This window comes from Carassius auratus, unplaced genomic scaffold, assembly GCF_003368295.1.
Source record: "Carassius auratus strain Wakin unplaced genomic scaffold, ASM336829v1 scaf_tig00024665, whole genome shotgun sequence".
NCBI classification, from domain to species: Eukaryota; Metazoa; Chordata; class Actinopteri; order Cypriniformes; family Cyprinidae; genus Carassius; species Carassius auratus.
Genome location: NW_020525367.1, coordinates 19,226 through 42,516, shown reverse-complemented (window position 1 = coordinate 42,516; position 23,291 = coordinate 19,226). Strand labels below are relative to the sequence as shown.

At 36.4% G+C, this 23,291-nt stretch overlaps 5 protein-coding genes across 7 annotated transcripts; 2 read left to right on the top strand and 3 right to left on the bottom strand.

The window, feature by feature from the left end:
* Positions 1-29: 29 nt before the first annotated feature.
* On the bottom strand, positions 30-3,053 carry LOC113078215 (protein O-mannose kinase). Its single transcript, XM_026250524.1, has 3 exons — positions 2,900-3,053; positions 2,241-2,515; positions 30-1,431 (listed from the first exon to the last, which is right to left on the bottom strand). Exons 2-3 carry the CDS (start codon positions 2,499-2,501, stop codon positions 664-666), a joined length of 1,029 nt encoding a protein of 342 aa, XP_026106309.1. The 5' UTR covers positions 2,502-2,515; positions 2,900-3,053; the 3' UTR covers positions 30-663.
* A 3,782-nt stretch (positions 3,054-6,835) lies between these two features.
* LOC113078217 (uncharacterized) lies at positions 6,836-9,442 on the top strand. 3 transcript variants are annotated; one of them, XM_026250528.1, is made up of 4 exons: positions 6,836-8,165; positions 8,337-8,405; positions 8,515-8,683; positions 8,763-9,442. In XM_026250528.1, the coding sequence occupies exons 1-4, from the start codon at positions 7,499-7,501 to the stop codon at positions 8,890-8,892; spliced, it is 1,035 nt and encodes a 344-aa protein (XP_026106313.1). In that variant the 5' UTR covers positions 6,836-7,498; the 3' UTR covers positions 8,893-9,442. The 3 variants fall into 3 exon arrangements, with proteins under 3 accessions (XP_026106313.1, XP_026106312.1, XP_026106311.1); XM_026250527.1 differs by having other exon boundaries at positions 6,836-8,405; positions 8,763-8,895; positions 9,121-9,442; XM_026250526.1 differs by having other exon boundaries at positions 6,836-8,405.
* A 3,134-nt stretch (positions 9,443-12,576) lies between these two features.
* On the top strand, positions 12,577-13,717 carry LOC113078219 (glutaredoxin domain-containing cysteine-rich protein 1-like). Its single transcript, XM_026250530.1, has 2 exons — positions 12,577-13,172; positions 13,572-13,717. The coding sequence occupies exons 1-2, from the start codon at positions 12,771-12,773 to the stop codon at positions 13,605-13,607; spliced, it is 438 nt and encodes a 145-aa protein (XP_026106315.1). The 5' UTR covers positions 12,577-12,770; the 3' UTR covers positions 13,608-13,717.
* An 850-nt stretch (positions 13,718-14,567) lies between these two features.
* On the bottom strand, positions 14,568-17,116 carry LOC113078218 (protein YIPF7-like). The gene is made up of 6 exons (XM_026250529.1): positions 17,019-17,116; positions 16,831-16,950; positions 16,603-16,736; positions 16,045-16,190; positions 15,730-15,911; positions 14,568-14,962 (listed from the first exon to the last, which is right to left on the bottom strand). The coding sequence occupies exons 2-6, from the start codon at positions 16,947-16,949 to the stop codon at positions 14,800-14,802; spliced, it is 744 nt and encodes a 247-aa protein (XP_026106314.1). The 5' UTR covers position 16,950; positions 17,019-17,116; the 3' UTR covers positions 14,568-14,799.
* Positions 17,117-17,878: 762 nt separating this feature from the next.
* LOC113078214 (basal body-orientation factor 1-like) lies at positions 17,879-23,063 on the bottom strand. Its single transcript, XM_026250523.1, has 12 exons — positions 22,976-23,063; positions 22,584-22,824; positions 21,879-21,944; positions 21,295-21,438; positions 21,126-21,206; positions 20,980-21,050; positions 20,703-20,847; positions 19,991-20,331; positions 18,773-18,823; positions 18,525-18,626; positions 18,187-18,249; positions 17,879-18,044 (listed from the first exon to the last, which is right to left on the bottom strand). The coding sequence occupies exons 1-12, from the start codon at positions 23,005-23,007 to the stop codon at positions 17,939-17,941; spliced, it is 1,443 nt and encodes a 480-aa protein (XP_026106308.1). The 5' UTR covers positions 23,008-23,063; the 3' UTR covers positions 17,879-17,938.
* Between the last annotated feature and the right edge of the window lie 228 nt (positions 23,064-23,291).

Genomic DNA, 23,291 nt, shown 5'->3' with positions numbered 1-23,291 from the left:
CTAGATATACTATACTGACAACACAATCATAGTGTTCTTGAGAAAATGATTTATTAAAAGGCTTCCAAATAATGAAAAAAGAAACAAAAAGCAGGTTAGTTTCCAGAATGATATTCTTATTCAAATCTAAATAAGATCCACACTTACTCCACATATTCAATCACTACATCAGTGAGGTAAGTTCTATTCACTTAACTGAAAATAAGTTTTGAGGTATAGTTATGCAAGAGTTTTTTTACTTCTTATTGCAAAAAGTCAGACTCAGCATAAGATTTTGAAGCTGGATTCAGATCTGAAGCCCTTAGATGTTGCATCTCATCCTCTGCTGGATTTTAATCTTTTAATGCATATTCTTCAGTGTGGTATGACAAAACCCATTGCACTCTGCTATCTTTTTAACTTAAAGGGACAGTTCATGCAAAAATGAAAATTCTGTTCTCATTTTTACTCCAAACCTTTATGACTGACTTTCTTCTGTGAAAAAAAAAAAACATTTTTAGAAGAACCAAACTGTTTTGGTGACCACTGACTTCTATTATAAGGAACATTTCTCAAAATATATTCTTTTATGTTCCACAGAAGAAAGAAATTCATACAGGTTTGGTGTAAATGAGAACAGAGTTTCATTTTTGGTTTAACTATCCCTTTAATGACCATTATGCTCTACAACATATCTCGAACTCTCTGTGATTGACTCTCTATCATGCTGTCGTAGACGGAGCGATACACACGGAGGACCTCAAGCGCCGCTGGCCGCATGCGAGGCTCCTTCCTCTTACATTCTGTGTAGATCTGAAACAAGTGAAAATGGATGACATCACTTCCCAGGACATTCCCCAATAGGAAACGTGTCACATCTGGAACCTTCCAGATGTCCGTCTTTTCATCGTAACCAGGCATGGCTTCATCTGAGAACTGCACATCCTCGCCGTAAGGCCACAACTGCTCAGGAGCAACGAAGTCCCCGGTGAGCTCATGATGACCGCACTTCACCCCTCCCTGTCCCCTCTCCACCTCAGGCAGCGCATCCAGGTCATTGGCCAACAGGTGCATGTCGGATGTGAGCAGGAACTGGCTGAGAGTTTTGTGCAGGTCGTTGGAGTCACACATGACACGGATGCCCACTGGACTGCTGTGCAGGTACGCCAGGAAGGCCACGTAGTCTATGGCCAGCTGTAGTCGAGTATGCCAGGAGTTTCGCCAGCGATATTGGTCTTGAGTGAGGGTGGCATCGAGAGTCAATGCTGATCCCAGAGGGTGATACTCTGTAACAAACGTACCATCCTCTTCACACTCCCCTACAAGCGTCACGACGTGGGTGCTCTGCAAGGCACGTAGCATTGACAGTCCATGGAGGAAATCATCTGTATACTGCTCTGATGACAATACGGAGAGCGCCACCTTCTGCCCTCGCCACTCAGACAGATAAACCTAGAAGACACAAACATACATCAGTTTAAGTCTTAGAAGATGTATTACAGTTCTCTTATAATTTACTTGATTACAAGTAATAATGTCATAAAAATGTTGATTTTCTTGAACAGGCCAATAATTTAGCTTCAGAAGACTTTGATAAATCATCAGGAGCTGCAGGTATTAGTTTTGCATTTCCTGGATTGCTTTTTTTTCCTCAAAGTTACAGTACCCATTGTCTTGCATTTTGTGAATCACCAAGGACCATGGGTTAAGCTAAAAATCATATTTAGTGATCTGCTGAACAAAGAAAGTCAACTATTACAGTTGTGGCCAAAATGATTAGAACACGAGTAGAAAAATGGTTTTAAGTCAGTTATTTCTATCTTTTGTTGCAGTGTGTCAGTAATATCAGTTTACATTTCCAAAAATTTATTTTGCCATTAACTGTAATAATCCAGAGAGTATTTGTTTACACAAGGAGTCTGACAACAGCCAGTGCTCCACACAGACATCTGATCTCACCATCATCAGTCTGTCTGGAATAACATGAAGAAACAGAACAAGCTGAGACAGACTCAGTCCAGAGGATCTGTGGTGACGTATCCAAGATGCTTCAAGAAACTGTATGAAAAGTGATATTTCCTACTGACACACTGCACCAAAATATAGAAATTTAGATAGAACCATTTTTAACTAGTGAAAATAGTAGTGTTTAAATAATTTTGGACACCACTGTACATTTTGGATGATATTGTTTTCCATTTGTTTAAATTATTAATAGAAAAATTTGTTATCAAAATAATCATTAGTTCAGGCAAACTCACCTTCTTCACAGCCCCTTGTCCAATGAGCTTCACACGGCGGACCTCAGCACGGATTTCAGGGCACTGAAGCCAAGGGGTACAAGTGGTCATGGTGCCCACTTTAAAGTGGCGAAGCGGGCACTGCGTGTGTGCTGAGAGAGGGTTAGTGTCCTGATAAAGGGCATCTAGGTAGAGATACAGCAGTAGATTGGCACAGAGGAGAGCTGCCAGACAAAGCAAGACTGCAGGCAGTCCACACCTCATCCCAAAGGTGCCACCCATAATGACATCCTAACCTGTTTATCAAAACACAAGAAGAGATTTCAGACAAATATCACGTGGAAAGTGAGAACAGCACTCAGATTATCAGATATAAGAGGTTTGGACTATAAACGGTTTGAGTGCAGCATATAACTCAAAACAGTAGCCATCTATTAAGACTTTTTAAAAAGCTTTCTATTTGAGAAATTTCGGATTCGGGGAATATTTAAATGCCTTATTCGAGTGTCAGATGTTATAATGCATTTTGTCTAAACTCACGATACCGCTCACTGCATTTTTAAACGAATTTAATTTGATTTAAGCACTGAACACAGAATGATAATACAAAAGAGACTGTTATTTTGCCCAGAGGTTACTTATGCCTAATATTATTTTATGAGTTTATGCCTTGAACACACCAGTTTGCATTAGTATGAGTATACTGGTTCACCAGACGCAGACACAAATGTCTTCCAGTTCATAAATCGTCAAAGCAGTTCATTTCAGTTCAGTGCAAGCGTTCAATAATCTATCGGTTCCGATCCCACGCCGTCAGATTCCTCAATGTTGTTGTTCCGGAATTTCTTGCTCTATGAAGTTACAGCAACGCACTGTGCCTCGAAGACACATCGCCATCTAGCGCCATCACTGGGTAACAACATCGCAGTCCGGTGACAACTCGACAGCACTTCTGATATAGAGAGAAAAAATTATCCCCAAAATATTTTTTCCGACAATATCTGTTGCACAGATGGGCGCTCAATATAAACTAAATAGGCCTGTAGTACAAAATTCTTCCCGTTTTGCTTAGATTTAGAACTGTGACCTTTGCAGTTTCAGGTCTCCCCTCAGCGTTTATAAATGAATGAAAAATGGAAATATGTTGAAATAGTATTTTTTATTTGGTTTGACATCTTGGATTACATGGAATAAATATTATACACAAAAAGTACAAAATAATATTTATAAGTGTTACTGTAAAAAAAAAAAAAAGGTCAAACATTACATTAGCCTTTTTTTTACATTAAATGTCCAAATACTTAATACAGTGCACTGTAAAAAAAAAACACGTAAAAAAACGAGCAAATGCATGGCAGCACAGGGTGCCAAACGTTTGCCATTAATGAAAATAACGGTAAAACCCCATGAACTGAAGTAACATGCTTACACAGCAACAGGAAAAAAGAACATTGACCATACAGTACTATAAAATGTTTAAAACGTAATCTGAAATAACATATTTTGTCTGTATAATTGCAAATACATGCATAGACCATTAAATGTAATGGCATTATTTGACTGTAAGTTCACGTAACATGTTTAAACCCTTATTTAATAAAACATGTTTTAACTGTAAATGTAAAAACTTGGTGTAGCAGTTGTTTAACTAAACATGATTTGAATGTAGATATAAATGACATGTTGACAACATTACTTTATAAAGCATGTTTTGACTGTAAACTGAAATCATGTTTTGATCATTATTTAACAGTTTGACTGTAAATTGAAATAACATGTGTTGACCGTTATTTGAAAAAAATTAACTGTGATGGACCATAATTTTGAAAGGGATGTACAGCATTTTGATTTTGATTATGGCTCACAGATAATTGTATATGTAGTTCATGAAATGTATGTTATATGTCACAAAAAGTAATTAGAGAAAATAATTTGTATTTTTCCCTCTTTATTTTCTTCTGTTACAGTAGTTTCCATTGTATATAACAACAATATTAAAAACTTTAAACAGTGCTACAGTACCATCATCTGAACATCGCTTATATGCTTAAAATACAACATTGACAATTCAAATTAATTTCATCATTGCCTCTTCCACAAACTACACTTCGAACAGAACAATGGTCTCCAATTCAATCTCCATGTTGATGCCTTTAAAAAATAAGAGAGAAAATGGTTATATATCATACATCACATATCTATATTCATTATGTCTGATCATGTTACTCTTTTTATATGTTCTTGAGTTTCGTACATAAAAAAAAATATTGTTTTTTTACTTCAAAAAATTTTTTGTTCATTAAATATGTAATGCACTTACAAATTTTATGATGGTCCATGACACCTTACTTCTTCAGACAGTTTAGTGATGTGACCTCACCCACTGACAAGGCCAAGGGTGCACTGCAACAGAAGAAACAACGTAAATACAGTAACACTTGTTGATTACAATTTTATATTTAATATTACATGCCAGCATATTTACCCAGTATGATGACCTCACAATGTCACAGGAAATTTCCCCTTTTGCTTTCTATGGTAGACAATTTTTGGTGTGCGTTTCTGCACTGTTTTGACCTTTCTTGTTAAGTCCCGCCTTACGCACGCCATTGGTCAAACTGCTTCTCAAACATTGGCCTCGGCCCAACGGCATCAGCCAAGAGACAAAGCAGCAGCCTGTTAACTGCAGGTGGCACATCATGGCTCCAAAACAGCGTACAAATACCTCAAGGAAAAATCTCTGTGTTTTTGTTTTGGTCGGGAAACGTGCTCATTGACATGGCAAATAAGCTAAAACACGGAGGGGAGTTGGGTTCGCTGGAATATTTACAGGCGTCAGTTTGTTTTCAAAAATCGTAAGTGACTTTGTTAAGTAGCTTTGTGAGTAAACGTGACCGTTTAGGCAACATATTCTGCTGTATGCATGCAATATATAACAGAATGTCAACAAAACAATCATGGACCTCGATGTCGAGTGGTGAATGGTAAGTGTTAAAAAAAAATCTGTTGACGTATCATCCAACGTAATTTAAAAGTTAATTTGCAACAGGTGAATACAATTACAATGGCTAATCACATACGTTTTGAAATCTTATTCTTAATGTTTGACGCAAGTTGCATTAAAAAGTATAAAGGTGTTTCAGAATTGTGTTGTTGTTTTAGAACGTTGCTTTCACAATCATTTAAGAACACTCATATGCATGGACAACGGATTTCATCTTATGAGGTGTGTTACCTTTAACCATATGGATGATGATGTATTTGTGCAAATTTTGTGATTGCTCTCTGAAGACAGTTAAGGGATATGTTAATCATCAAATCGTACACCGACATGAAGCAAATGCTCAGTTTCCATGTTGCTTCCCAGAATGCAAATTTAAATTCTCAAAATACAATGCTCTCAAAGCTCATGTTTATCGCCATCACAAAAGACCACATACTCATTTTGATGATTCGACGGGCACGTTTGTTTGCAACCATACAGACTGTCAACAACAATTTACAGACATGAACAATGTCCTTTCTCATCTCAGGTCACATTTAGCCAAGGGAGAGGTGGTGTGTTGTCCTTTTGAAAAATGTGACAAAAATTTCAGTTTAAGATCAAGTTTCACTGCCCATGTTTCACGAAAGCACAGGACTTCTAGATTTGCACAAGTACGTATTATGGATACTTTATCTGAGCAACCTTCTTCAGCATTTTTTGATGTTACTGCGGAGGAGGTTGATGAAAGTGAATTCACTGACTCCCTGACGAAATGTAACGCAAAGTCATTGTACATGAAAAATCTCTGCCTGTTTTATATGCAGCTACAAGCAAAATACCTGGTGCCATCGTCAACCATTCAGATGATAGTGGAGCAATATCAGAAAGGAATTTCTCAGAGAAAAATTGCAAAGAGTTTGAAGTTATCATCATCTGCAGTGCATAATATCATTCAGAGAATCTGGAACAATCACTGTGCGTAAGGGTCAAGGCCAGAAAACCATCTTTGGGCCCTTAGATGGCACTGCATCACATACAGCAATGCTACTGTAATGGAAATCACAACATGGGCTCAGGAATACTTCCAGAAAACATTGTCTGTGAACACAATCCACCATGCCATTCGCCGTTGCCGGCTAAAACTCTAGAGGTCAAAAAAGAAGCCATATCTAAACATGATTCAGAAGCGCAGGCATTTTCTCTGGGCCAAGGCTCATTTAAAATGACAATGCCAGACCACATACTGCATCAATTACAACATCATGGCTGCGTAGAAGGATCCGGGTACTGAAATGGCCAGCCTGCAGTCCAGATCTTTCACCCTTAGAAAACATTTGGCACATCGTAAAGAGGAAGATGCGACAAAGAAGACCTAAGACAGTTGAGCAACTAGAAGCCTGTATTAGACAAGAATGGGACAACATTCCTATTCCTAAACTTGAGCAACTTGTCTCCTCAGTCCCCAGACGTTTGCAGACTGTTATAAAAAGAAGAGGGATGCCACACAGTGGTAAACATGGCCTTGTCCCAACTTTTTTGGAATGTGTAGCTCTCATGAAATCTAAAATGAGCCAATATTTGGCATGACATTTCAAAATGTCTCACTTTCAACATTTGATGTTATCTATATTCTATTGTAAATAAAATATAAGTTTATGAGATTTGTAAATTATTCCATTCCTTTTTTACTCACAATTTCTACAGTGTCCCAACTTTTTTGGAATCGGGTTTGTATATGTGTAGGTGTATATGTATACAAATCTGCAGATTTATTGTACACTAGTCAACATTTGAAGAGTTTTGTGTATTGGTTTTAAGACAACTATTATGAAAGGTTTTGATCCTCTTAAAATTTTGACTAGTGTAGTTTGATGGTACAAATCAAACTGTGATGGCACGGGGCCTCAAAACATTGATTTTGGAAATTGCATACATTGTGATCCGTACATGTGCCACTGTGGTGATTACCTGGTGCATGAATGGCCAAAACGTCTCCAGTTGGGTCCTGTGGTCCCTGTGAAAAATGCACAACCGTCTCCCCTCTGACAATAATGCACTGCGGACATAAAACAAGTCTGTGCACCACTTTAAATGCATACTATATATAGTGGCACATGAACAACCCACAAAGCCCCATGCCATCTCTGTTTGTCCGTTATTAAACTTCAATAAATCTGCAGCTTGGGAATAGGCAATTTTGCCAAAAAATTACAGCTGCATGAAAAGTGTTCATCCTGTAACCTGTGGACATTGGCTTATCTTCTAGGTGACAGTAGCTGTGAAACTTCGTTTTATGACCATGACTGGCATTATAGTTTTGATGTTCCATGACAAAAAATGCCAGCAAGTTTTATGGGAAAGTTGCAAAATGGCGAAAGGCCAAGTTGCTCTGAGAGAAGAAAGTTGGTCCGCATTGTTGCTTCTGAGATCCTGGAAGTCAGCAAATGTCCAGCAAAAAAAACATGTATCAGAAATAGCCCGACAAATGGTGATTGCATACCCAAAGTCTTTCAGAGATGAGATTAATTCCCAGGTTGTAGGAAGTGGATATGATTCTCTCCTCAAACAACTGGTGTGTAGAATTGACAATTTGAAAAGAGCAAAAGCTATTAGTATACCACTTTGTGGTACTCTAGAAGTATCAACAAAGAAACAAAAATTGTTATATGGTTGTATAAATTCTGATCCACAACTGCTAGTTGGAGAAACATCTGAATTGCAGCAGGAAAAGAAAGAGAAGTTGGTAGTAATGTTTCAAAATAATGAAAGTGATGTAAAGACAATCTATGACTTAATGACTTCTACATACACCCCTCAAAGAAACAGCATCCAATCTAGAAAGGAAACCAAAGATTTACTTGATGAGTGGCCATATCTTTTTCAGCCAGCAGGAATGAAAGCACACTTTAAAGAGCTCACTGGCATTGACATAAACAACAGCTTTGAAGAATCTGCTTCCAGTAAGTTCAGAAGAATATTGGACTACTTTCAATTTCAGTGCACAGAAAGAGCAAGCAGAGCAGGGAGAATCCTCACAAAGTATAGAGCTGGAGGGGATCATGTTTGTGGGGCCGTGATGTTGCTGCTAACCCATTTCAAAAATGACCAAGACCACTTTCTTGTGATGGTAGAAGACACCTCTGTTCCAAGTGATATATGCTCAGAACAGCTTCCAGCAACACCATGTATAGTAGTGTGTGGTGGGTATTATTTACTATGATCTTGCAACACAATAATTCCTGGTTTTGGGTGATCAGAACTCACATTCTGTTAAATATTATGTCTTACTGATTTTGTGTTTTTTCAAAGGAGAGAACCCACTGACAGCCAGTGTGTACATGGTAGCAGTAGACCAGATGATTGTAAATGACCATCTCTTGAGTTTTACAGAAGCCCTGTATCTGATGTTCTCTCTTTACTATATATTGAACATCAGTTACCCTGTAGAACTGGGAGCCACACTAGAATTCTTGCAAAGGTATTTCATAGACTGCATTCCTTTGGTTAAGAAACATACAACAATTATTTAAGGATATTGTTTGTGTTGTGTTTTAAAGGTGCATCTTTAGGATAAATCCTCATAAAGGTACCAAGGTGGAAAAGAGAGAGAAAAAGAGAGCGGACTCTGTCAACCCCAGAGTATTGAGTCTGACATCAAAAATTGCTGCATTTGATTGGGGAGAGTAACAGGTATAGAAGCTCTGTTGTCTTGTATAGTAGTGGTAGACTTCATCTTCTGTGTTTATCATTCATCGATGATAAAGTGGACCAAAGGACAATCATTTTTAGAATTAACTCCAATAAATGTGATGTAATTGTCTGTGGCCAAAACTGAGAGTATTTGGTTAAGGCTTGTTGCTGTCTCTGCTCTTCTTTTGGTTTGGGTTTTAATTGTAACTGTTTGTGTCCCCACAGACGTGGTCTTTCAGAAGATTGGCATTTCGCTGAAGAACAGGACAGACCGACTTTTTGTACTTCAGTGCAGCGCTTTGTTGCTTAAATCATTTTTATTACCTTGTGACGTGATTAGGATTTAGTTTATATTTATTTATTTGATTGGGACAGTGCATGTTAATGAACAAACATGGAATACATGCATGTAAACATGCTGGATTGTAGCCAAAGGCTAATTTCCATCCGTAGTCCCACGGGCTAAAATCACACGGGTCACAAAACATTACATAATAAAATTTACATCTACAGTTAGTACATCGTTTATCAATAAATTAGCTAAAGCCCCATATACAATATTCACATAATACTTGAAAATTCATTAAACTTCAAAATTATCAGAATCCAGGCCCAGTGTTTTTGTTTCTTTTAAACTGAACACATTTGTGTTCTGAAACATGCTTTATCCATTTTCTCCATGTGACATGTTCAGGATTATCAGAATTAATGTCGTTTTTTTTTTTTTTTTTTTTTTTTTTTTTTTTTTTTTTTTATTGAACAAATTTGTTTTCTAAAACATGACTTTTGCTGGGAAGTGTTTTTCCATTGTTTGATATTGAAGGTTTGCTATATAATAAAAAGCTGAAGTTGTTTACAGCAATACTCTGGCTACCATAATTTATTGTATAACATTTTACAAAAATTTGTGTTTCAAGAGTATTTTTAATTAGTTTTTAGCACTACTTCTGTCACACAGTATACAAAGATGTCCCTCTACATTTGGTTTAAATAAATAAATTCACTAGAAAAAGATTATGGCATGAAAACATGTAAGCCCAGATTTGCTAACTATTTGTGGCAGTGCACACTTTCTGAATGTGTCAGGGTTTTCAGAAGACATGATAGAAAGGCATGTACAGTGATTATTGCATCTTTATTGGATATGCATTTGTAGGAAATTTCCTTTATGAAAGCGTCCCTTAACCCTTTTTGTGCCTGACCTGCCAGTAATGGTTGCTAATTGCACTTATTTTTTATTTGGTCATTATGGAAGGGAGCTGCTGCAATTCTGTTCTTGCACATTGATAGTTTACTCGTAGAAAACATTCAAATTCATCCTGAAGTTAGTTGTATTTTCTCTGCCAAAAACAATATTAGCACATTTTAAGTTAAGATGCTTGCTATTTACCTTTAATGTGATCAAACTGAAAATCTGTCTTGTACTCTCAGGTTGTATAACTTTCTTTGAGGTTAGCAGAACAAATTAATTTATTTTGACTAATGTACACCGAGGAAGTTTAAGAACCACTGGCTTATAGATTTGGCTTTTTTGTGATTAAAACAAAGCCATTTATTTGCAATGAAAATTTAGAAAATGTTTGAAAAGTGGAAATAAAGTGCTTTATTAAGAGAAGAGTGTTTATTAAAAATAAAGTATTTATTGGGTAGGCTTAGGGGTCGGTGTAGAAGGGCTTTTATTCTCACAACAATGTAGCATCCATTTAACAATTTTAATAAATATAATCATTTGCACTCTGATAATTATTGGATCCTGTTAATCTACAAAAATAGTAAGGTGCAACTATCTGCCGATATAGATAGCATCTAATTAGTATTTACACTTACTGCAAATTTGATAATTCTATTTATTAAATGAAAATTATTTACACCTAATGTAAATAGCATTACGTAAAAATTAATTGGGTTGTAGCTCGTTGTCTAGGTGACTGTGATTTTAAATAGGTGTCGTTTGTGTTTTAACGTTTAGCTCAAGAATAGGGAAGTTCGAATAGCCTATGTGAATATTAACAACTTCACTAAACTCCTTCTTGAGTTAAGAACTGACCACATTTCTTTATATTTGAGTCCAAGTGCAAACACTATGAAACGCTCCATTAACGTATACGGAGCTCTGAAACACTGCCAGCGGGACATTAAACAGGAAGTGTCTGTCCGAGCTCAAAACAGGTTTTACGTGGGAACGCTAAGTTTCTCGGGTGAAGGCAAAAGATTTGCAAAAAAATTTCCACCACCACGTCCCTTTGAGGGCTCCGTAGTAAATATCATCTACTGCTGGTTACTTCGGATTTTGATATGGAAATCATGACAATTAGCTTACCTTAACAATAAATGGTTTTCCTAAAGTGGTGTAACAAGTGGGTTGGACAGGAGTGTGTGTTTGGATGAGGATACCAATAAGTGAAACGCATACTCGAAATGTGACCTCTTTAACCCATCTCAGTGAGGGGTGAGCACACACACCCCCAGAGCAGTGCAGGGAGCAATTAGGATAAGTCGCAACACGCTGGCCGTGAGACTCGAACCGGCAACTCTTTGGTTACAAGCCCGACTCTCTAACCACTAAGCTACAACTAACCCCACAGTAATAAAATTCTCTAACAGCCACAAGAGAAAACTGATGCCTTTCACCATTAACCACAGCGGCAAAAAAACAACAGGTTTTATAAACAACACAGTCCAGCGCCAGATCGCTTCTTTAACAAACGAACGATATGTATGATATGCATAACAACAATAGTAGACAATAGTAGGCTAAACGCTGACTATAAATCAAGGAAACAACATCACCAATGGATCACCAATAAAGTTTAGAAAAGATACGCAATATAACCTAATGTCTTCAGTGGCACGGGCACTAACGTGGAAGCCTCGTTTATTTGATGCTTGTTTCAAAGTCCTTGGTTCGAAACTGTATTTTATACCTTTTGGTATCACAAATCACATCGAAAAGGCATTTATTTTCAACAAAAATGAAGTAGAAATAAAGTGTCTAACGAGTGTTTAATAAAACACTTTATACTATTATTGCATCCTGTTAATGTACACAATTACTGAGATGCAAACAGAATCTGCCAAAATATAGAATATAGCATCTAATTACTATTTACACTTATTGCAAACTTTCGTGACATTTACATGATGTAAATAGAATATATAGATATTTGTTTTTAATGTAGGCTAAATCACAACTGTTGCTTTTTGCACTTAGTGCATAGTCACTGCCTAATTCAACTGGGAAAATGTAGGCTATATTTGGTGTTAATGTATGCATTTTTAGTGGAATTTCACCGTTCTGATGAAAATGAGAAATGACTGTGAAATTCTACTGGGTTTCTCTGTAAAACTAATTTTTTTTCAACTCTGACCAAAACATATACAGGAATGTTTTTTTAAGGACATGTCAGGATAACAATAGACAACAATTACTGTTATTTAAAGGAAAATGTAATTTTTTTGCAGTAACAAATTTAAATAGTTAAAAAACAGGGAAAATGTATGTTAGATGTAAAAGTTAGCATTTTTATGGAATTTCACAGTTCTGGTCAAAATGTCATAATACTGTTAAATTCTACCGTTTTTTTCTGTAAAAATACATTTATTTTTTACAGTGTAGCTCACACACACAATATGTTCTTTAAGCCACACGTGAGTTATATTTTATTCATAAGAGAACCCAAGTCGGTATCCACGGTCTCCATGGACAGCGTTTATTAAATATTAAAGCATGTGGTGTCGAATTGACACCCTCGAGCCACAAGCCCTTTATCTGAAGGTCAGACAAGACCTTTAATGTCAGGGCATGCACTTTACCTGGTGCACGCTCTAGTTTCAGTCAACCTAAATTTGTATAATGTAGATTTTTTGCTGGCAGAATGGAGCGACGCACATCCCGCACTGAGGAGGAGCGCGCGGAGAGGAGAGTGCGGTTCCGCGTGGCGTCGGCGCACAGCGGCCGCGTGCTGAAGGAGGTGTTCAGAGACGCGCTCGAAGACTCCGCGGACACCGACACCACTGCGAGCTCAGAGCCGGAGCGAGCAAACTCGCCCGTTATCACGGAGGCCAACGGCCACCTGAGCGGCCTGCTGCTGGGGCCAGAACCGGACGACAGCGGCAGCGAACCGGACGAGCTGCTCATGTACGCCAGTGCAACAAAGGAGAAGGTCTTCACCGGAAAACGCGTGAACATCTTCAGCAAGAACGGAACGATTCGGGGCGTGAGGGATAAAGTGAGCGCGGGACAGGTGCTGTTTAACAGCCTGTCCAAAATGTATGGGGTAAGGCTTATTTGGAGCAATATAATTATTTAATGCATTTATACAGCTGTGAAGATTTTTCTGTAGGCCTAAAAAAGAAAAGGAGAATGGATGGATTAGTTAGCAGGAAAAAGAAAATCAATCACCCTTATTAAGACATTCAGGAATAATACCCGACCAATTGCTGTAAGAAAGAGGCTATTTTTACATAATAGCATGTCCAGGTTCCATTTCACCTAAAAGTCTCTCTCTCTCTCACACACACACACACACATACACACACACAAATAAACATTATCCTTAAAAAATACAAATAAAGACTATCTTGGTGCATTGTTGCTGTGACAGTTAAGCACGTTAAAATACAGTAGGCATTTTATACAGAGTAGCCTATAATTAATTTTTCCTTTTGATTTCCAGGTGTTTTCATCAGATGCACCCAACAAAGTCTCATAATTCAGAGGACAATTATTACTCCCATCATATATACAGTATCACGCATTATCAGATATAATAATAAAGAATTATTACAGTACAATGTGAAAGTGTTACCAAGTGTTACAGCAAGTAAAAGGTTTGGACACACCTACTAATTCTTTATTATTACTTAATATTACAACAACAAAAAGTAAACTAAATTAAAACTTGACTGGTGTAATATATATATTTGTGTAGAAATGTCTAGATACATTTTTTTAATCAATTTGGTTTTAAAATCAGGTGTTCAAACTTCACTTAAAGAATGTTTTTTTTTTTTTGTATAAAAATAATGCTTCCAATGTAATGTTACTGTAGTTAGCCTGTATATTACTCGCTCTTGAAGAAACCGCAAAATAATTTATCTTGCTAGCTCTATAACATCAGTTTTGTTGTTACAGTATGACTCTAAATGTTACTTGCCAGATCGTACTTGTCAATATTATTTGGTTAAAGGTTCATACTATTTCACCATTTTCTGTAATGTGTGTCTTTCAAAGGATTCGCTTATTATGAACCGGCCTAAAAGACCATGAGATTTTGTCTGTAAACAGCCCTGGATGTCCTGCAGCAGAGGATGCTGGGTCACAATTTAGGACGTCACACTTGGTGGATGTGCAACAGGGTTGAGCGTGTGAAAGTGGTGAACCGCGGCCAATGTTTTATTTATTTATTTGTTTATTTTTTAAAGTGCTTTTCAATATTTGTGTATATTGTAATTCTGTAAATATATTTTATATTCACAAAAGCAACTGAAGGGATCTGTAAAGTCAACTGGTTGCTTAGAATGTTCTCTTTGCATATGTTTGAGGTGCCTTTTCTTTATTTGGACCTTTCATTGTTTTGTGATGAATTTGTGATTTATTTGTATTTTTTAGAAAATAACATGTATTAATCAAGTTTTATACATATCTCTTACACTTTAATGCAATAAAATAAAATAAAAATTCACACCAAGTTTTTTTTTTACATTATTCAGATTATGCATGCATTCCTACATAAAAAATTATTTTGCTAACCCAGCTCTTCAGGTTTTTCCAGCATTTTGTTTTTTATTCATCTGACAAAAATGTAAAGTAACTTTGATTTGCCACAACTTTGGCAAGCAATGTGATATTTATGTGTGAACTGAGTTTTCATTTGATCTTAGAGTGATATAGTAGTTGAGATTTCAGAAGACAGTAAGGAGAGCGAAGACCCCGTACAGAAGAGCACAGGGGTAGGCCACCAGCAGCTGCTGCCCACTCATGTCAAGAGTGGAACTGAAGATCTTAGAAGCTGATAGACTGCACCAGCCAATCACAAACAAGGCCAACAGTGTTCCCAAGAGCCCCCTGCATTAAAATAAAAGCCACTTGTTATTCACATGCAACACAGCTGAAATTATACACCCTTAAAGATAAGGTTCAAAAAATGATTTTTTACAGTTTTGGCTGCCCAAAGAAGTTTTCAGTAAATAGTTCTTTAAACAACCATATTTTTTATAAGTGTGAAGAACATTTTAATAAGTAGCATAGTCCATACCACAACTATAATGAGAATGACACAGAAAAACTATTTGTTTCCAATCACTTTCAGAACACTTAAAAACAATAATAAAAACAGCCAATCAGAATCCATCCTTTATTAAAAAAAAAAAAATTAGCATCTAAAGGAATCTAAAATTCCTTTCCTTTTTCACTAAAATATGAAAATCTGGGGTTGGGGTAACAGGTTAAAATTTACACACAAACTCAGGCCATTCAAGGTGTGTGTTTCTTCATATGAACAGATTTGGAGAAATGTATCATTAATCAATTATTCACCAGTGGTGAAGATGTAGATTATTGTGATGCTTTTATCAGCTTTGTGAACTCTCATTCTGACGGTATCTCAGTGCGTCGGTGAAGATGATGATATATTTATGGTTAAAGTTATTGTTCTTGGTGTGAATGGGTCTGAATGGCCCACAGATGCCTGTAAAGAACCTTTATGTTTAAAAATGTATGGAAAATGTAAATAGACTTGGACATTTGTTTTGTGGTTTAAAACTGTTTTTTTATTTGTTGTGGCTGTAAAACACTCAAATGTCAAATGTTTCTATACTGTTATGGATACTCACTGAAGGGAATAAAGAACAGCAAACGCAGAGAGTCCCACCATTGGCAGGAGACAGTATCCCAGCACACTCGCCACACATCCACTGGATATGCTGTAACTGCTCATCAGGTTCAACAGCATGTACATCCCCATACATCCCAGAGCACTGATGCCATACACATACCCAAAGTGTGCTTTCCCAGCCTGCCAAGAGAATACAGACAAAAATCCACAGGTACATGCTCTGGACCTTACATGTGCTTTCACTTCCCCTGTGCATTACAAATCATTGTGTACCTAGTTAATGGTTTCAAAAAGTTCAGGATGTAGTTTGTACCATCAATAGTGTGGCTCCCAGAGCTATGCAGAAAAGAACAGGCCCAGTGAGGTCTGTCTCATTCATAATACTGCCGTCAGCAGGCTTCAGTGGATTTAACACCGTCAGAGTCTTCTGCCAGATATGGTCAAAGTTAATGCCCAACTCTGAGAAAAAAAAAATACACTTTTCATTCAACATATATTTTCATTTAAGTTTGATTAATGCATACAATGGCCAATTTTTAAAGCTAAGTATTCAAGTTTTCAGTGTTAAAAGAGTTCACCCAAAACATGTTGTTTCAAACTTATTTTTTCCATACTATGGAAATTAAAGGCTACCGGCAACTGCTTGGTTACTGAAATTCTTGAGGTTGTGTAAATGATGACAGAATGTTCATTTTGGGGCAAACTATCCCATTAAGGTGCAATCACATTACAGAAATATCTGCAAATTATTGTATGAAAATTTGCAATTTTTCTATTATAATTAGTGCAGTGATGTATGCAGCAAAGCTCACACAGAAGTCACATTCTAACCAAGTAGCTTTCTGCTGGTCAAATAAATAATTTTGATTACCTTCTAAGAGCGGTGGTTCTGCCTCATATGAGTCTATATATTCTGTTTGCTCCGGTGGCGCTACAGGCTGATACACCTGTCCAGTATAAGATGCTGTAGTGGTATATTCATCTGCTAAATGTGCGGAATTATCACTGATGATCAGACAGTAAATGATGAATCAACAATTAAATTGCACACAGAAACACATTAGCTGATATACATTAATAAATGAAATATTACACCCACACTTCATGGTAGTCTGGATTGACGTAGGCAGGATCATAGCCATATACATCTTCCTTCTGACCATCCATATCATATCCAGACTGATAGAATTCTTGTTCAAAGTTTTGAAAATCTCCCATTCTGCTTAAAATAATGAAGAACGTCTACACAAATTCATTTGCAGTATAAACCAATTCTTCACCACTTACCTTTACGTGTCCTTTAAAGTCAGGGTTTGATTTGAAGATCTTGGTTTGTTTGCACTGAGTCTTTGCTTGGTCACTGAGCAGCTGTTTTGCTGTATGTGTGTATGAGAAGCTATTAATAGTCTTCTATATTTACTTGTGGGACATGAGCAACACTATCAGTGTGCTGGGAGGTCATGTTGTAAAGCCATCCTGATGATCTTTAGATCTACATACTGAAGATATGCTCATCACTCAATGTTCAGTACAACTTCTGTTCAATTTAATTATATATTCTGTTTCTGTCCATTAAAATTATTTTCCTAACATGGTTACAGAAATATAGGCAGGACAAAAAATGACATTCTTGTCATTTGAAGATATAAGCTTTATAATAAAGAAACAAACATCAGTCAAGATTATGTCTAATTCTTTATAATGTCAAAACATGCAGCATCTTTACAGCATAAAAAGGTCTAAAAACAACATTGACACACATTTGTTTTGTAGGTAAAATAACTAATACAGTACATTTGCTTAATGAAACAAAGTATTTCTTAGATTTTCAAAAATAAATAATTTCTTAGGAAAATTAGCTTACATTATAAAAAGTTTACCATCTTCCCGCTAAAATGTTATTTTAGTTACATTTAGTTATGCTGTAATTCAATGTCTATGAAATAATTCAGCAATGTGACTAGATCAGAAGACATGAATAAAAAAGGGTTAAAGTTATGGCCATTTTGTTTTATATTAAATACTGTTTGAATTGTTTGTTTGCAATGTATTGTGGGGTGGATTTATGCCATGACATTTCAAGTCTTCTTTTTTTTTTCTTAAGTTGCTGTTTAGACACACATGAACACTTGCTGGTATTTCATAGCTGATTATGCAATATTTAACTTATACTTTGACTTTATTTAGCTCTCTTATCTGTGATTCGGTCAGATGATCTGCAGGTCTGGTAGAGCACTGGAGTTTCCAATGGAGCTCATCCTGGAAACTGGTTCTTGGGTTAAAAAAGTCGCATGGGATTCCTCCTCTTCACTCCTGTGGAAAAGACAGACAGATTAATGCAAATTATGAGTCTATGTGCGATAATGCAGAACAACAAGTCTTCTGAAAGTATTCACCACCATTGTTTTTTCTCTTTCTGACCAGAAAACCATACACATCTGTAGGCATTTCTCACCCTAGACTGCTGCTACACCGGTTCCCTTCAGAATCTGTCAGAGCTGGAGCATGAATTGGTTTCCTTCAGAATTGTAGAAAACAAAAGTGCCATGAAAATTTACGTGTTACTCCTTTGAATCAGTGTCACGAAATTTATTAAACTGTTTGTGTTACACATAAACTGAGAGGTGCAACTAAGCTTGTGATTTTAAAGGTTTTTTTATTTTTTCATTATCACTATATTTGTCTCACCAACTCTGCTTTTTAAGGTAGATGATACCTTGATGATACCATATCTAAGAGATTATGACAAAGTTAGGATTTATCTTAATTTGTAGGATTATAATGAATACTTACTTCGATGTCAAGCTATTCATTTTAGCAAAGAGCAGTCTGAGAACTCTCTCTCTTTGCTCCCAGGTCATCTCTGATATATTCACTTTGGCTTTCTTCTGACTGCTGATGAAATAGCACAGCATTGTCACAGACAGTTTTGTTAATGGAAAAAGCATCATTCAGGTAATAACACATTTAGTTATCATTTCATTAGAAGATAATAAAAACATATTCTAAAAAAATAAACAAAATAAGCATAAGACCCTCACCCTTTTTCAGCCTCATCCATCCTCCTGCTATGATTCACTTCTGCTTCCTGTCTGGATAACATAATGCAGCTTATAATATAGTTGATCTAAAAATAGTTTGATGTTTTTGCAGTAAAATGGAGTCTGGATCTCTTGCTTGTTAACTTTCTAGAATTAACTAGGGGTGTACTATATTGACAAAAAACTATATGGCACAGAAGCTGCATCTGAAGTGGCATTTAGATGTATTTATACAGACTCTTTAATGCAGCTTATAGGTGCATTTACACTGCATTTACAATTATATAAATTTGCTATGCAATTTTTTTATATTTAATTATGAAATTAAAGGGGAAATCATACGCAAAATTTACTTTTACATGGTGTTTGAACATAAATGTTTGTTGCCAGTGTGTACATAACATATTTTTTTTATGCGATTTTCATGCGCATCTAATCAGTAAAGGTGCTCTTGTGATTAATTGTATAACTCCAGCACATGCGTTCAGATCAGGGTTGCCAGGTTTTCACTACAAAACCTGCCCAATAGCTTCTCAAAACAGAAAACACAACATGGCGGGGTGAGCAGAGCTCATTAGCATTTAAAGGGAATGCACTAAAACAGCTTGCTCTGAACAGATGTGTTGTTTTACAGTACCATTGAGAAATTTTAACCAAAATCTAATATTGACTTTTCATTAAGACACTAAAGAATTATACCAATGATATCCCCTTTAAACAATAATTTGATTATAAATCTAAAACCACAGGTAGGTGCTAGCGAGTTACTGTCTGAACAAGTTGAGTAATTGAGTCATTCATTCAATAGATTTGTTAAAATTATGGATTAATTCGGAAAAGAAACACTGATGTGTTTTGTTGGAGACACAACACAGTTCTGCTGTAGTTCATTTGGAATTTTCATTAAAAAGAATAAAGCAAATACTGTGTCTAATATGTCACTCAAAATGCTAAGAATTCTTTATGAACTGTTTTATTATCAATACAACATTCACAATCGTGCTGATAATGAAGAAAAACAGCACTCTTGCTCATGTTATACTGCTTAACTATATAATTTGATATTAATTTAAGACAAAAGTCGTGGGTGGGAACTGCCCTGTGTATCTTGCATTTTGGGTGCATTCAAACTGCTTTCATCAAATAGGCTGCAGTGAAGGTCTGTTTTTGTTTGTTTTTGCAAAGAGAGTGAGTGAATGAATGAGTTCTGAATTGCACCTGTGCATTAGCATCTCCTGTTTCACTTGGTTCAAAGCCTCATGGAAGTGGACCTCCATATCTGAGCGTTGCTCCACTACGCTGCGGGCTATTCTCCTCACTCTGCCCAGTTCCCTGTCCCGTACACTCAGAAGCTTCTGCAGTTTGTCCAGCTCTACACCGCCAGCCTGAGACCTGACTGCAGCATGCTGCTTGATATCAGCCTTCTCCAACTCAAACTCAGCCACCATGCTGGCCAGGGCCTGCTCCAGTGTGAACACCTTTGCCCTCAGCTCAGAAACAGTGGTCCGCTGGGCTGCAAGCTTAGATATTGTGACATTAGAGGTGTCCTGCCTCATCTTCTGCAGGATGAATGAAATTGTTAGGAAAGGATAAAATTGTAGGTTCCAGTGAAAGTGGTCAAAATCAATGTCTGCGCCTTCATAGACAAGCGTTATAGTAGACAAGGGTCTATTTGAGATCATTTTAAATTTCACTTAATTTGTGCATGTGTGTTTGTGTGGGTACACAAGAATGTTAATCTAATAATTATAATTTGTAATGATTAATTGATATAGTATACATAATTTACAATTAACACAATGTAATAATGTAAAGTAATTGTAATAATGTTAAAGTCTTTTCTGTAACCTCTAATGAATTGTATGCATCCTTGCTAAATAAAAGTAAAAAACAGAGAGAGAGAGAGAGAAAAAACTATGGTGTGTGTCACCTTATGCAAACTAAGGATGTTGTTCTCTTCTGCCAGTGCTGTATTTCTCTTCCGCAGATCCTCTACCTTTTCGATGTGGTAACCCAATGCCTTATTTAGACGCACATTCTCCTTGAACACTGAGCGAGATGCATCATCCAGCTGTCTGAGAGGGCCAAGAAGGAGGATGTCATCTCATTTAACTCGTGTAAAATGTATCTCACAAACAGTTACAAAAGCATCAGGAAGACATGTGTAGTAGTTCTGGGATACTGGGGGAGATGGAGAAGATGCTAACCTGATGGATTCATTGTGAGCCCTTTCTGCAAGCACACCAATCTTTTGCTCAACTTCCTTCTCTAGAAAAACCTAATGAATGTAGAATGAGAGAGACACTGAGAGAGAATGAGGAAGATTTTGTTGAAATGTTGTTTGTATATGTGCCTTATTATTGAAGAACTTTTGCTCCATTCTTGCAAGTGTTTTCTTGTGTCCTAGATCTGCATTTTCCAAAGTTTCTTTCAGCTGTACAAAACAATCATGTTATAAGACATAGCACTTTATACTAGTACCTCTGCATTTGTGTACGTGATACAAATAGGATGATTTATACATTTTTGAGTTCTTGCTCCATTTGAGGCTTTTTCTTAAGGAAGTCATTGATGATCTTAAGCTCCTCTTGAATCATGTCGAACTCACTAGATCTGTTCTTAAACTTCTCCTCCAGCTCACTGATCTTTAGAGTGTACTGAATGGCCTGTGATGACAATCAATGAGAAACGCTGAGCATTCAGCACTGAGACAGTGAGTACAAGAGTAACCCGATCAGTTCCCTTTTAAAAATAGTATTATCTATTACATATTGTCCTTTATTAATTAAATGAATGCCATTGTTCAAATGAATATTTACAAAGGGGAAACTTTTAGTTATACAAAAATGGCATAATCATTACCTTTGACTTGCATACAGTTGCTGTATAGATGGAAAAAAAAAGAATGACTATTTATATATTTATTAATTTACATGGATGACTTTGAATTCTATATAATTTTCAGGATTTTATTAAATGTTTTTAATCTATTTCCTGTCATCTTTGTTTAAACACATTAAACTGACAAAATAAACTTCAAAACCACAAACACGAGAACAAAGAATTAATTTATCTGTTCTCCCATATGAGGAAAGGCACTTGTTACCAGATTCTCCTTTTCCTGAGAAGCCCTTGTTTTCTCGAGCTGTATTTGTTGTTCCAGTGCCTTTATCTGAGAAAACAACATTTTATAGGGTTACTTTACCACCAAAAATGATATTTATTCCCATGTTGTTCCAAAACCATAAGACTTTTGTATGTCATCTTCGAAACATCATCTATTAGAAGTCTATTATAAGAAAACGTTGACAAATCACAAAATTTATCAGGAGACCATAAATGAATCCATATGAATCATGCAACCAAGCTTTCGAAAGAGACAATCACTTTATATTATGACGAAGAGTTTTTATTTATATACTTTGTGCAAGTATACCTCATTAGTTATTGAGGTAGTTTGAACTGTTTACTTTTAAAATATAACAGTTATTTGATCAATGTTTATATAAAATTATACCTATTTAATAAAGGAATGCGTGCCTCCTCAGATTTGTATTAGGCTTAACTACTTGATTCATATGGGTTACTTTTATGGTCTCTTTATAAACTTTGGGAAGCATCAAAATGTTGGTGTAATGGACTTTCAGTAGAAGGACAGACAGACGTCTTCATTTGTGTTTTAAAGATGAACAAAACTTTTAAGGGTTTGTAACGATGAGGGTCATTAGATGATGGCAGTTTGCAAAACAATATGAAAGACTAAACCATTAGACATGTACTGTAGCTTTAACAATCAAATCCATTAAAACACCTTGTCCTCGTTTTGCAGGTGTTTGTTCCTCAGAACAGCGACGATCTCGATGCTGTTGTTCTCAGTGTGGTGCTGTAGAGCAGTGAGTTGCTGGTTGATTTGGCTCAGTCTTCGCGCTGCTTCACGGTCCTCCGCGCGTGAACTCTCGGTCAGATCACACCTGGCCTCCCACAGAGCCGCGTTTGCTTTTGCCCTCTCTATATCAGATACCTTAACGCGTTTCGACTCTAGCTTTTCTTTTCTAGATTAAAAAATACTTATGAGAAAGGCGAATATCAAAACCATATAGTAAATATATGCGGTCAGATATGGGCTACTTTTTAAACTCTTAAGACAAACCCAAGGGCATATTAAAATAAACCAATAGTAGATTAATATTTTTTTTAACTCACCCCTTTGCTTTCTTTCCTTTTTTAATCGGCATTTCTTGTGATTTGATCAGTAACGTTCATTGATATGCTGCTGTAAGATTAGCTTGTATATACCTGTTGTCATGGAGACTGTACACGTCACATACAATACTTTGCAGGAAACTTTTTATTTTAAATTAAATATTTTCCATAAAATCCTTGATCTCTTTTGTGAAGGTTGTAGAATAGTAATTATTTTGAATGTTGTATCAAACATTTGAGAAAAAATGAAAGATGGAAGAAAAATTATCGTTACTGATATCCATCAAATAATGCAGCCCTCCGAGTACATTTTAGA

What these genes read in the sequence shown, in the direction of transcription:
- LOC113078217 (XM_026250527.1), top strand. Translation starts at nt 7,499, where the DNA reads ATGACCATGACTGGCATTATAGTTTTGATGTTCCATGACAAAAAATGC. An exon ending in ACCATGTATAGTAGTGTGTG is followed by an intron (nt 8,406 to 8,514) that starts GTGGGTATTATT and finishes GTTTTTTCAAAG; the next exon opens with GAGAGAACCCACTGACAGCC. An exon ending in ACACTAGAATTCTTGCAAAG is followed by an intron (nt 8,684 to 8,762) that starts GTATTTCATAGA and finishes TGTGTTTTAAAG; the next exon opens with GTGCATCTTTAGGATAAATC.
- LOC113078215 (XM_026250524.1), bottom strand. Translation starts at nt 2,501, where the DNA reads ATGGGTGGCACCTTTGGGATGAGGTGTGGACTGCCTGCAGTCTTGCTT. An exon ending in GACAAGGGGCTGTGAAGAAG is followed by an intron (nt 1,432 to 2,240) that starts GTGAGTTTGCCT and finishes TGTGTCTTCTAG; the next exon opens with GTTTATCTGTCTGAGTGGCG.
- LOC113078219 (XM_026250530.1), top strand. Translation starts at nt 12,771, where the DNA reads ATGGAGCGACGCACATCCCGCACTGAGGAGGAGCGCGCGGAGAGGAGA. An exon ending in GCCTGTCCAAAATGTATGGG is followed by an intron (nt 13,173 to 13,571) that starts GTAAGGCTTATT and finishes TTTGATTTCCAG; the next exon opens with GTGTTTTCATCAGATGCACC.
- LOC113078214 (XM_026250523.1), bottom strand. Translation starts at nt 23,007, where the DNA reads ATGCCGATTAAAAAAGGAAAGAAAGCAAAGGG. An exon ending in ATGGATGAGGCTGAAAAAGG is followed by an intron (nt 18,627 to 18,772) that starts GTGAGGGTCTTA and finishes CTATTTCATCAG; the next exon opens with CAGTCAGAAGAAAGCCAAAG. An exon ending in ATGAATAGCTTGACATCGAA is followed by an intron (nt 18,250 to 18,524) that starts GTAAGTATTCAT and finishes ACAATTCTGAAG; the next exon opens with GAAACCAATTCATGCTCCAG.
- LOC113078218 (XM_026250529.1), bottom strand. Translation starts at nt 16,949, where the DNA reads ATGGGAGATTTTCAAAACTTTGAACAAGAATTCTATCAGTCTGGATAT. An exon ending in TGGGAGCCACACTATTGATG is followed by an intron (nt 15,912 to 16,044) that starts GTACAAACTACA and finishes TTCTCTTGGCAG; the next exon opens with GCTGGGAAAGCACACTTTGG. An exon ending in GCTGTTCTTTATTCCCTTCA is followed by an intron (nt 14,963 to 15,729) that starts GTGAGTATCCAT and finishes ATTTTAATGCAG; the next exon opens with GGGGCTCTTGGGAACACTGT.